At 45.8% G+C, this 13,776-nt stretch overlaps 1 protein-coding gene across 1 annotated transcript in view; it reads right to left on the bottom strand.

Moving 5' to 3' along the window:
* Positions 1 to 13,776, bottom strand: part of shank3a (SH3 and multiple ankyrin repeat domains 3a) — a 157,752-nt gene that overhangs the window by 3,678 nt on the left and 140,298 nt on the right. Inside the window, 6 exon segments of the mRNA XM_030789868.1 lie at positions 6,173 to 7,939; positions 8,003 to 8,517; positions 8,519 to 8,616; positions 8,847 to 8,952; positions 9,196 to 9,320; positions 11,334 to 11,357. Coding sequence (XP_030645728.1) covers positions 6,173 to 7,939; positions 8,003 to 8,517; positions 8,519 to 8,616; positions 8,847 to 8,952; positions 9,196 to 9,320; positions 11,334 to 11,357 — 2,635 coding nt within the window.

Here is a 13,776-nt window from a genome sequence, read left to right as displayed (position 1 = left end):
AAACCACTCAGCTTTACTCATCATCAAACCACTCAGCTTTACTCATCATCAAAACAACTTTACTCATCATCAAACCACTCAGCTTTACTCATCATCAAACCACTCCGCTTTACTGATCATCAAACCACTCAGCTTTACTGACCGTCAAACCACTCAGCTTTACTGATCATCAAAACAACTTTACTCATCATCAAACCACTCCGCTTTACTGATCATCAAAACACTCCGCTTTACTCATCATCAAAACAACTTTACTGATCATCAAACCACTCAGCTTTACTCATCATCAAAACAACTTTACTCATCATCAAACCACTCAGCTTTACTGATCATCAAAACAACTTTACTCATCATCAAACCACTCCGCTTTACTGATCATCAAAACACTCCGCTTTACTCATCATCAGAACAACTTTACTGATCATCAAACCACTCAGCTTTACTCATCATCAAAACAAGTTTACTGATCATCAAAACACTCCGCTTTACTGATCATCAAACCACTCAGCTTCACTGATCATCAAAACACTCCGCTTTACTCATCATCAAACCACTCCACTTTACTGATCATCAAACCACTCAGCTTTACTCATCATCAAAACAACTTTACTCATCATCAAACCACTCCACTTTACTGATCATCAAACCACTCAGCTTTACTCATCATCAAAACAACTTTACTCATCATCAAACCACTCAGCTTTACTCATCATCAAACCACTCAGCTTTACTGACCATCAAAACAACTTTACTCATCATCAAACCACTCCACTTTACTCATCATCAAACCACTCAGCTTTACTCATCATCAAAACAACTTTAATTATAATCAAAACAACTTTACTCAACATTAAAACAACTTTACTTATTATCATTAAAACAACTTTACTGATCATTAAAACAACTTTACTTATCATCACTAAAACAACTTTTCTCATCATTAAAACAACTTTTCTCATTATTAAAAGAACTGTACTTACCATTAAACTCTAAATAAACACAGATAAAATCAGCCAGATAAAAATAGATAGCTTGGCGTTATTTACTGGGACTTTGATTAAAATGAAAAAAAATCCAGTCATCACATCATAGCCACATCTCATTTAATCATAGCATTGGATAACTGACCTGGAATTACTAAATATTCTTGTGAGTCCTTAGAGCTGAACACTACACTACCTTTGAGCCCTACCTCAGTTTTCAAGTTATCCTGGACCCAAACCTCAACCTGCATCACTTACCTCAACCACGAGTGGTAGGTGATTGGTAGGGGGATGAGGGGAGATGCCATCCCCCTTGTTAGCAAAATGACCAAAATGCATCCCCATTTTTAACCTGCCACCACCCCTATATACTCTATGGAGTAGTGTCAGCAACCACTGGGCCATCCCCCTGTTGGCCATTGGGCCATCTCCCCTGTTAAAAAATAACAAATCACCTACTGACCATGAGCCTAACAGAGGCCCAGGAAACTACTGCCCCATGCCAAGCCTCACGTCTAACATAAGTCCTAATCCTGACCGTGTTCTCTGGCAACCCTTAAACCTCTGGTACCTGTCCCGTAAACCTCAGCACACTTGTCCCGTAAACCTCAGTGTACCTGTCCCATAAACCTCAGAGTACCTGTCCCATAAACCTCAGTGTACCTGTCCCATAAACCTCAGTGTACCTGTCCCATAAAACTCAGCGCACCTGTCCCGTAAACCTCAGAGCACCTGTCCCGTAAACCTCTGGTACCTGTCCCGTAAACCTCAGTGTACCTGTCCCATAAACCTCAGTGTACCTGTCCCGTAAACCTCAGAGCACCTGTCCCGTAAACCTCAGAGCACCTGTCCTGTAAACCTCAGAGCACCTGTCCCGTAAACCTCAGCGTACCTGTCCCGTAAACCTCAGTGTACCTGTCCCATAAACCTCTGGTACCTGTCCCGTAAACCTCAGCGCACCTGTCCCGTAAACCTCAGAGCACCTGTCCCGTAAACCTCAGCGTACCTGTCCCGTAAACCTCTGGTACCTGTCCCGTAAACCTCAGTGTACCTATCCCGTAAACCTCAGAGCACCTGTCCCGTAAACCTCAGAGCACCTGTCCCGTAAACCTCAGTGTACCTGTCCCATAAACCTCAGTGTACCTGTCCCGTAAACCTCTGGTACCTGTCCCATAAACCTCAGTGTACCTGTCCCGTAAACCTCAGTGTACCTGTCCCGTAAACCTCAGGGCACCTGTCCCGTAAACCTCAGAGCACCTGTCCCGTAAACCTCAGAGCACCTGTCCCGTAAACCTCAGCGCACCTGTCCTGGAATGTGGTTTGACGACTGAGTTTAGACAGTGACAAGCAGCCCACAGACAGCGCTAGACTAAGGGTTAAGGGAAGGGAAACAGAGGGATGTTCTGGGGTAAAGGTGCTCAAATCCTGTTTTGGGGGGCCAAAATCCTGCATCCACCTCTATATGGCCTCTGATTGACCGAAGAGCGCACAAATCTGTTTCCTAGGTAAAAAATCAGCATCAAATTACAAAAAGCAGAGGATTTTGGTCATCCAGGACTAGATTTGGGCTCCTATGCTCTAGGAGTAGCTTTAAGGTTAGCTGGCTGAATCTGGCAAAAGGTGAGCACTGGGATAGAGGGATAAAGAAAGGAGAGAGAGAGAGAGAGAGAGAGAGGAGGATGAGATGATCCATGCGCACTTACACAGTTGCCCTGCCCTCCCAGGCCTGGCTTCACTTTCAGTTCTAGACAGAGCAGCATGACATGCATTAAGAGTGAGTAGGGAGAGAGAGAGAGAGAGAGAGAGAGAGAGAGAGAAAGAGAGAGAGAGAAAGAGAGAGAGAAAAGCAATGAGAGAGCAGTTAGCAACAGTCCATGACAAAACAGAACAGAAATGAACACTTCACAACAATGTTTGAAGGAGACCAAACTAAAATTCAAAATCAAACATGAAACCAAAGGCCTGACGTGAACACAGCATGGACTCTTGTTTTTCCATCGTCAATGTTAGGATTTTACGTTTCACTGTTTATGAAAGTTCCAATCCGTCTGCATCTTTCTGACAGAAAGCCAGCATTTCAGTACAACTGAATAATGACATGGGACATTCAGTCTAAGACATCTCTGAGCTGTGTCAGAGGGAGGAATCAGATGCTGTATTCGTCAGAGAGAAGGAGAGAAAACAAAAACTGCATATCAAATTGAGCTTAACAAATCACGGGAATGAGAATAACAACATTCAAAAGAAGAAAGAGCTACGTGAGTGACAAAGGATGAGCTTAAATTTTACACGCACACCCACAAGACAACATTTTGGAATGAGGCAGAGTTAGAGTAAGCCAGCTAAACTGAGTTTGAACTAATGAGGATGGAATGAAATACTTAAAAACACAGGGGAGTTCTATGAAGACATGAAAACTAAAGGTGATGACTTTGTGAATGACACTGCTCTGAAATGCAGCAGGAGAAGAGACAGAGACTGCAGACAAACAGAGGAGACTATAATATCCTGCCTGTGAAAGCACATTCCATCTGTGAGCCTCATTCCACTGATGACATCACAGAGTACACTGGTGATGTCATCAGGTGCAGGGAACTTCCTGCTCAGTGTTTGAGTGTTTTAGTGTTGAACATCTCCAAGCTCCTACATTGAACTGGAAGCTCTTCTTTCCCTTCCTCATATATTTGGAATTTGAATTTTTGCAGTTTATAATTGATTTTTCTTCTCGTTGGTCTAATCAAATGCTGCCAGAGCTTAGTGCTCTGTTTTTAAAAACTGTTTAAAAAGAATTATTATTATTATTATTATTATTATTATTATTATTATTATTATTATTATTATTATTATTAAATCTGCATGTTTCTAAAATCAAAAAATGTCTTGCATGCAGATCTCTTTTCAAAATATTCAAAAGTAAAGTCAAATGCAGTTATGAAGTTTGCGCAACACTGGAGGGAGGGAGAGAGCAAGAGAGAGACAGAGAGAGACAGAGAGAGAGAGAGAGACAGAGACAGAGAGAGACAGAGAGAGAGAGAGAGAGGAACAGAGAGAGAGAGAGTGAGAGGGAGGGAGGGAGGGGGGGGGAGAGAGAGAGAGAGAGAGAGAGAGAGAGAGAGAGAGAGAGAGAGAGAGAGAGAGAGAGGGGTGTGTGACCAATAATGGAATGACTGTGAATAATATGGTGCAGGAGTGGAGTGTAAAATGCCGGGGGCTTAATTAACACAAACCAAGAGGGGTGGATTCAAGGAGGTCAGAGTTCAAACAGGTGAGAGCTAAGCAGGTGACACAGAGTCCTCTGTTACGCTGTTCTACACTCACAGGGTTTGGGGAGATGGGACGCATGATCACTTCATAATCTTACACTGTTTAAACAATCAGAGACTAGATATCAGAGATGAATGGAGTAACTGAAGAGGGCCTAGGTTCTACATGACATCAGTGACATCATTAGGTTAATGTGTGTGGACTGAGTGGAGACTGGTGAGTGTAGACAAGGCAACAGAGAACCTGGATCTGTCACTGAAAATAAAAAAAAAAAAAAAAAAAAAAAAAAATAGACAAACCATGTTTAGTTTTCATGATGGGATTAGTGAAGTGGATTATTAGGATGAAAATACAGACAGTGAGGGTTGCTTTACCCTAGAGGCTAAAAAGCTAAGGTTTACTGTCTTCTTTGTCCTTGTCAGATCTGTAGAAATAAAAAGGACTTCAGAGGTATTTTAGGTAAGAATCAGAAACTCATCTTTGGCAGAAAAGAAACAAAAATGGCTTCAGGCTACGATATATCATGATCAACCCCGCATTCCTGTGTCATCACGGTCTACCCTGCATCTGTCTACCACTCTGGTCTTCTCTGCATTTATCTACCATCGTGCACACACACACGCACACAGACACAGACACACACATATACACAGACACAGACACATACACACTCACACAGACACACACATACACAGACACACACACATGCACACATACAAACACACACACACGGACACACAGACACACACACACACACACACACACACATACACTCTCACACACACACAGACACACACACACACACACACACACTCACACACACACACACACACACACACACACACACACACACACACACACACACACACACACAGAGTACCTGATCAGAGAAACAGGCCACTGGCACTGTGCCATGGGAAACTACCACTGAGGTAATGGAGCAGACTAATGCGCAAAGAGTTCCTAGTACTTACCATTTCTGCTGCTGTTGAAGCTCCATACTTTCCAATGAAAACAAATCAAACAAAGACATTAGCCACTCCTGGAAGCCTGTCAGAATGATGCTTTAGATGTTCTGTGTTTAGGAAGCTAGAATAAATGATTTTATGTCTGGAATGAGCACCAAGGTGTTACACTTGAAAAACACTGACTGAACCAGATTTGCTAACACCTATGCTAACAGTGTAACCACTATCTATCTGTACCCCATAATTACTTGTCATGCTGTTGGTTTCAGTAAAAGCTATAGCATATTAAAGATTTTTGATGAATCTGACCCAAACTGAAATGTGCAAATGTGAACATATTACAATGCTTAGAACTGTGTCATGTTTACACCCAATACATCCAGTGTGCTGGGATATAGCCAACGCTAAGTCAGTGCTAATGCTAGCATATGACTCTCTGGGAATGAGCAGATGAATCCTTTACACAGCGTTGGTACTACACAGCGCCACATATGTATTTAACATAACAAATTTAGAAATAGTCCATTTTACGTAGACTTTCTCAAAACAAGCGTCGTTTTTATGGATATTTTTCACACGTGAGAGTGTAATCAAAGTCAAGGTCTCTTTTTTGACCAACACTGACAGTGAGGTTAGAGGAGCAGTGGGATACAGGTAAATGGCCATGAACATAATCATCCAGCATGTTTCAGGGTTTCCAATGGATCAGATCCTTCCTTAGAAAAACAGCCTGCTCTGCTGGAGCTATCAAATACCGTTTTCATGGCTGGCATTTTTATTGACTGACTATTTAACGCTGTGGTCATCAGATGGTTTACAGATGGACGATGAATGGAACAGGCTCAGCATACTAATGCTCATTTTCTGGAAACGTCTGCCTCTCAATCAGATCTTCACCTGCTGGTATCTGATCGGCACCTGAGGTACTCAGGCAATCTGAAACCGTGTTCCTCTTACCTGGCTCCTGCCACTGGCGACTTCCTCCCAGGGTCTAGTGATGCTCCAAGAGGTTCTTCGCCCAGCGAGCGCGTGTCCTTATTCAGCTGCTGCAGCCTAGAGCTCAGCTCGCTGATCACAGTGGGCTTCCCTTCCTCCGCGCCGGCTAGGGGACGTGGCTCCACCGGGTCCCCCCACAGCTTGGAGCGTCTCTGGAAGAGGTAGCGGGGTCTGGCCGGGCCCGAAGCCCCTGCGGCCGCAGCCAGCGCAGCCGCGTGCTGCTGGGAGAGCAGCTCACTGTCGGATGACTGCTTGAGCAGTGGGTCCCTGAACGTCACCGGGCCCTTGCTGAGCTGGGACTTGAGCTTTGGCTTTGGAGGCACTGGCGGCTTGTCAAGGACGAAGGTCTGGCCATCGGCGTGGGAGGTGTACGTGTCCGTGGGCTCGCCGCTCTCTGACGACAGCGTGGACATGCTGGACACGGTGGAGATGGTGCTTGTAGTCTCCAGGTGGTGATCGCTTGAGCTGCGGGTGTCCACCTCCTCTACACCCGAGTCCGCAGCCGACTCCGGACCCAGTTGGGACTCGGATGGCTTCCCTGAGGCTGCTGGCGGGACCGGAACAGTGGGGGCTGGCGCTGCAGTTGCAGTTGGAGGGGCCGGAGTGGGTGTCGCGGGGGATGGCGGTTTGGGTGCCGGGGGAGGAGCTGGGGGTATGGGTGTATCCGGTGCCTTGGCCAGGAGACCATTGGCAAATTCATCTGGTGGTGGGACTACGCCAATCTTGCGCAGCTCCTCGCGTGTCTCCTCGTCGCTAGAGGAAAGCATCGCAGGGGGCAGAGTAACTGTGAAGGGCTCAACGTCTTCCTCTGAGCTGCCCTGGGCCAGCGTTTTATCCGAGGACGGACTGGGAGGAGGTTGGGGAGTTGGGGTGGGGGTTGGGGTTGGACTTTGGGTTGGTGTGGTGGTGGTGGTAGCATCTGGACTTGGAGACTGAGCACGTTTGATTTCTGCGAGCGTGGGCTTGGGGGTCTCAGACAGCGTCCCTTTAGGAGTGGGGGAGGTTTCTTCTGGGCCCAGTCCCACTGCTTGCCCGTTACTGGTGGCGTGAACCATGATGAGCCCGGCTGTCTTCTGCTGTGACGTGTCCATGATGCTAATGATCATGCTCTTCTTGTCCTCCGCCTTTACTTTTTCCTCCTTCTTGGTCTCCATCTCTTTCCTCCGGGAGGTGGGTGTGCCCCACTGGATCTTACCGGTGGGGGTTGCAGCACCGTAACTCCCTTTGGCTCCGGGAGAGAAGGGGGGTGAGGCCAGCCCTCCCTCACCCTCTGAACGCTCAGCCTCTTTGGTCTGTGAGTCAACGAACAGCACGCCCCCTGCCGCCTCGTGCTTAGTCCTGGGTTCGGGGCTGCTGGCCGGAGACTGGCTCTGTGAGGTCAGTGCCCGCTCTCTTGCGGCCAGCGCAAGTGCCAGCGGGGAGTTGGGGTCCAGGGGTTTGCCCGTCAGCGGGTGGATGAACGTCGTGCCCCCTGGCGAGGGACGCAGCTCCTGGGCAGGTGGGGGCAGCTGCCCAAGCTCGCGAGTGAGCATGCGCTCATCAACAGAACGGGACTGCGTGAGCGAGGGGGCCTCCGGCACCGCTGAACTGCCCTCCATGGTGCCCACCGACAGGAAGACTGTGGATTTCCTGCGTTCCTCCAGACGTCGCTCTCGGTCCTTCACTGCGCCGGCGATGGCAGCCGCAAACGGACCTTTACCCTGCAGCAGCCCCTCGGCCTGGGCGCGGCTGCGCTCGTGCAGCAGCTGCTGCTGGTAGTAGTCCACCCTGCTGGTGTGGTGGGCAGCCAGCCGGCCTGTGGGCGAGTGTTCCCTGGCGTGTGCGGACGCCAGCGCTAGCGCCCTCTCCTGGGCGTCCTCCACCTGAAGCTGCTTCACCAGCGGGCTCTTTCTGCGCTGGGGTTTGCTCGGAGGCGGCGTGTAGAGGCCCATGCTGAACTGGCCCACGTTGGCGTACGGGTTGTCAATCACCCGCCCCTTCCTCTTGATCCTCTCAGGTGGCGTGGAAGTCGGGGCGGGGCGGGGGATGTCAGTTGGCTCCACGGGGAGGTGGGCGGAGTCCTGCAGGATGATCATGGAGCGTGCTTTTTTCTGCCGTTCAGCATGGGAGGAAGGTCGGGACGGTTCAAACAGTTCGGCCGCCTGTGGCAGGCCGTGTTGTCTGACCTCAGAGCTTGGCCTGAAGCTGGAGCGGCCTGGGTCGTGTCCCCGCCCAGGAGGAGGGGGTGGGCAAAAAGCAGGCGGGGGACCTGTGTCCAGGTAGTAGAGTGAGGGTGGAGGAGGGGGTGCGGTCTGGGGAGGGGGGGGGGATGCTGTGACTGTCTCTCAGACTGTCCGTCATTGAGGAGCTCCGTGGAAACCGATGCTCCGCAGCGAGAGCGGAAAGCCGGTCCTCCTCGGTCGCTCCTGCACACACAGTAACATTTCAGACTGGTCAAAGAGGAGATTTCTGAGAACCATACACACACATACTCCCACGCTGAGTCAAAAAAACACATGATGATGATGATGATAAGATGATAAGATGACGATAAAAAACAAATATTTGTAATGTACTGAATATATCTCAGTGTAGGACTCACCCAGTACACACACACACACACACACACACACACACACAAACGGCTTTCCCTTACCAAAGGACTTGGTTCTGGACATGCCTTTGGGCAGCTGCATGTGGGCTTTGTCCAACGCTGGGTGGAGAGCGCCGTGGAGAGCAAAGCCCTGCCGCTCAAAAAGAGACTACACACACAAACATATACATATACAGACAGACAAACACACACACACACACACACACACACACACATTAATACAATCACATACAGTTCTTTTGTAAAACCAGAATAAATTGGGGTTGCAGTCTGTGTTTGTGAGTGATGATCTGAGAGAGTGTTAATGCCAGTCTATCGGGTTTCTTGTCAGAGTGAGTGTGTGAGTGTGTATGTGTGTATGTGTGTTTGCATGTGTGTGTGTGTAACTCACACTGATTTCGGCTGGTGTTATTCTGCGGCTGGTTGGCCGTTGCTTCACCGTCGCTGCTCTGTAATCTGCCTCCACCTGTGGCCTCAGAGACGCTTCCTGTGAGGCCAACATCTCATCCAGTCTCTCTGTGAACAAACACAGCTCTGTTTACACCACACACACACACACTCCTACAAACCCTCACACACATTCACACACACACGCTCCTACAAACCTTCACACACATTCACACACACACGCTCCTACAAACCCTCACACACATTCACACACAAACCCAGCTCTGTTTACACTACACACACACACTCCTACAAACCCTCACACACATTCACACACACACACACACGCTCCTACAAACCCTCACACACATTCACACACACACGCTCCTACAAACCCTCACACACATTCACACACACACGCTCCTACAAACCCTCACACACATTCACACACAAGCACAGCTCTGTTTACACCACACACACACTCTCCTACAAACCCTCATACACATTCACACACACACGCTCCTACAAACCCTCACACACATTCACACACACACACTCCTACAAACCCTCACACACATTCACACACACACGCTCCTACAAACCCTCACACACATTCACACACACACGCTCCTACAAAACCTCACACACATTCACACACAAACCCAGCTCTGTTTACACCACACACACTCCTACAAACCCACACACACATTCACACACACACGCTCCTACAAACCCTCACACACATTCACACACAAACCCAGCTCTGTTTACACCACACACACACTCTCCTACAAACCCTCACACACATTCACACACACACGCTCCTACAAACCCTCACACACATTCACACACAAGCACAGCTCTGTTTACACCACACACACACTCTCCTACAAACCCTCACACACATTCACACACAAACCCAGCTCTGTTTACACCACACACACTTCTACAAACCCACACACACATTCACACACAAGCACAGCTCTGTTTACGCCACACACACACTCTCCTACAAACCCTCACACACATTCACACACAAACACAGCTCTATTGACACCACACACACACACTCCTACAAACCCTCACACACATTCACACACAAACACAGCTCTGTTTATGCCACACACATGTTCCTACAAACCCTCACACACATTCACACACACACACTCCTACAAACCCTCACACACATTCACACACAAACACAGCTCTGTTTACACCACACACACACACTCCTACAAACCCTCACACACATTCACACACACACACACACGTTCCTACAAACCCTCACACGCTTTCACACACAAACACAGACCATAACCAAACTAACACAGAGAAAGAACATGACATCGCCCGGGAGGCAGATTTATTAGATGATGGTGAGGAAGTCTTTACATGTAACCCATCATATTATAATAACAATAAATAGGCATTAATTTCACATGATGCAAAAATACACCAGCGAGGATGCATCTTACATTCATATGTGTCAGTGCTATCTGACAGTATGTTACCCTCCATAGGTTACCATGGTTTTACATAAGAAAAGCATGATGTACACGGGGTAATCGAATATGGCATAATTCCATTAATAAACAGAAACAACAGACAAACAGATCAAGTTAAACATTTATCTAGTGAAATTTAACTTCTTTGCCTTTGACCCATCCTAAGTGTTTAGGGGAAGCGGGCAGAAGCACAGCACCCAGAGACCAACGCCACATCTGTGTTCAGCACCTCACCAACATCTGATGCCTAAGGTGCATGTCTTTGGCTGTGGGAGGAAACCCGCAGAGAGAACACGCAAACTCCTCCCATAGAGGAGTCACTCCTGGGACGTAAACCCAGAGGCTTGTCCTTGCAGACTGACAGGGCTAACTACTACACTGATGTGCTGCAGTGATGGGCAGTGTGTCTGAGCTTCACTGCGACACAACACATGTCTCTCTCAGACACCCACACACTCACACCCACACACACGCCCACACAGTTACAAACACACATGCACACACACACGCCCACACAGATACAAACACACATGCACACACACACACACACACACATACACACACACACACACACACTCACACCCACACACACGCCCACACAGATACAAACACACATGCACACGGACGCGTGACTCACCTCCTCTCCGTCTCCTTGCTGATGCTTGGCGTGAAATAAAAAGTAAAGACACACAAACACATGGCTCGAGTGTTAAACTCTCCTTTGCTGGCAGGACTGAGTGTGTGCAGAGTGAGTGTCTGTGTGAGTAAGCACATGGCCATGGAACCAGCTTTGTGTTCTCTCTCATATCCACTGTGTCTGTCATATTCACTATGTCTGTCATATTCATTATGTCTGTCATATTCACTATGTCTGTCATATTCACTATGTCATATTTACTATGTCTGTCATATTCACTATGTCTGTCATATTCACTATGTCATATTCATTATGTCATATTCACTATGTCTGTCATATTCACTATGTCATATTTACTATGTCTGTCATGTTCACTGTGTCTGTCATATTCACTATGTCATATTCACTATGTCTCTCATATTCACTGTGTCTGTCATATTCACTATGTCATATTCACTATGTCTCTCATATTCACTATGTCATATTCACGATGTCTGTCATATTCACTATGTCATATTCACTATGTCTCTCATATTCACTATGTCATATTCACGATGTCTGTTCACTATGTTTCTCATATTCACTATGTCATATTCACTGTGTCTGTCATATTCACTATGTCATATTCACTGTGTCTGTCATATTCACTATGTCATATTCACTGTGTCTCTCATATTCACTATGTCATATTCACTGTGTCTATCATATTCACTATGTCATATTCACTATGTCATATTCACTATGTCTGTCATATTCATTATGTCTGTCATATTCACTATGTCTGTCATATTCACTATGCCATATTTACTATGTCTGTCATATTCACTGTGTCTGTCATATTCACTATGTCATATTCATTATGTCATATTCACTATGTCTGTCATATTCACTATGTCATATTTACTATGTCTGTCATGTTCACTGTGTCTGTCATATTCACTATGTCATATTCACTGTGTCTGTCATATTCACTATGTCATATTCACTATGTCTGTCATATTCACTGTGTCTGTCATATTCACTATGTCATATTCACTGTGTCTGTCATATTCATTATGTCATATTCACTATGTCTGTCATATTCACTGTGTCTGTCATATTCACTATGTCATATTCACTGTGTCTGTCATATTCATTATGTCATATTCACTATGTCTGTCATATTCACTATGTCATATTTACTATGTCCGTCATATTCACTGTGTCTGTCATATTCACTATGCCATATTCACTGTGTCTGTCATATTCACTATGTCATATTCACTGTGTCTGTCATATTCACTATGTCATATTCACTGTGTCTGTCATATTCACTATGTCATATTCACTATGTCATATTCACTATGTCATATTCACTGTGTCTGTCATATTCACTATGACATATTCACTGTGTCTGTCATATTCACTGTGACTGTCATATTCACTGTGTCTGTCATATTCACTATGTCATATTCACTGTGTCTCATATTCACTGTGTCTGTCATATTCACTATGTCATATTCACTGTGTCTGTCATATTCATTATGTCATATTCACTATGTCTGTCATATTCACTGTGTCTGTCATATTCACTATGCCATATTCACTGTGTCTGTCATATTCACTATGCCATATTCACTGTGTCTGTCATATTCACTATGTCATATTCACTGTGTCTGTCATATTCACTATGTCATATTCACTGTGTCTGTCATATTCACTATGTCATATTCACTATGTCATATTCACTGTGTCTGTCATATTCACTATGTCATATTCACTGTGTCTGTCATATTCACTGTGACTGTCATATTCACTATGTCATATTCACTGTGTCTGTCATATTCACTATGTCATATTCACTGTGTCTGTCATATTCACTGTGTCTGTCATATTCACTATGTCATATTCACTGTGTCTGTCATATTCACTATGTCATATTCACTATGTCTGTCATATTCACTATGTCATATTCACTATGTCTGTCATATTCACTGTGTCTGTCATATTCACTATGTCTGTCATATTCCCTGTGTCTGTCATATTCACTGTGTCTGTCATATTCACTATGTCATATTCACTATGTCTGTCATATTCACTATGTCATATTCACTGTGTCTGTCATATTCACTATGTCATATTCACTGTGTCTGTCATATTCACTGTGTCTGTCATATTCACTATGTCATATTCACTGTGTCTGTCATATTCACTATGTCATATTCACTATGTATGTCATATTCACTATGTCATATTCACTATGTCTGTCATATTCACTATGTCATATTCACTGTCTGTCATATTCACTATGTCATATTCACTGTGTCTGTCATATTAACTGTGTCTGTCATATTCACTATGTCTGTCATGGTCCCTCTCTACCCTGCCCAGTCTCTCTCACTTTTCTACACACGTCATTTTCTATTCACGCAAAAGGATGCTTCTGTGTGTGTGTGTGTGTGTG

Source organism: Chanos chanos, chromosome 13, assembly GCF_902362185.1.
Source record: "Chanos chanos chromosome 13, fChaCha1.1, whole genome shotgun sequence".
NCBI classification, from domain to species: Eukaryota; Metazoa; Chordata; class Actinopteri; order Gonorynchiformes; family Chanidae; genus Chanos; species Chanos chanos.
Note: the sequence above shows the minus strand (reverse complement) of the source record. Positions and strands in the feature narration are given on the sequence as shown.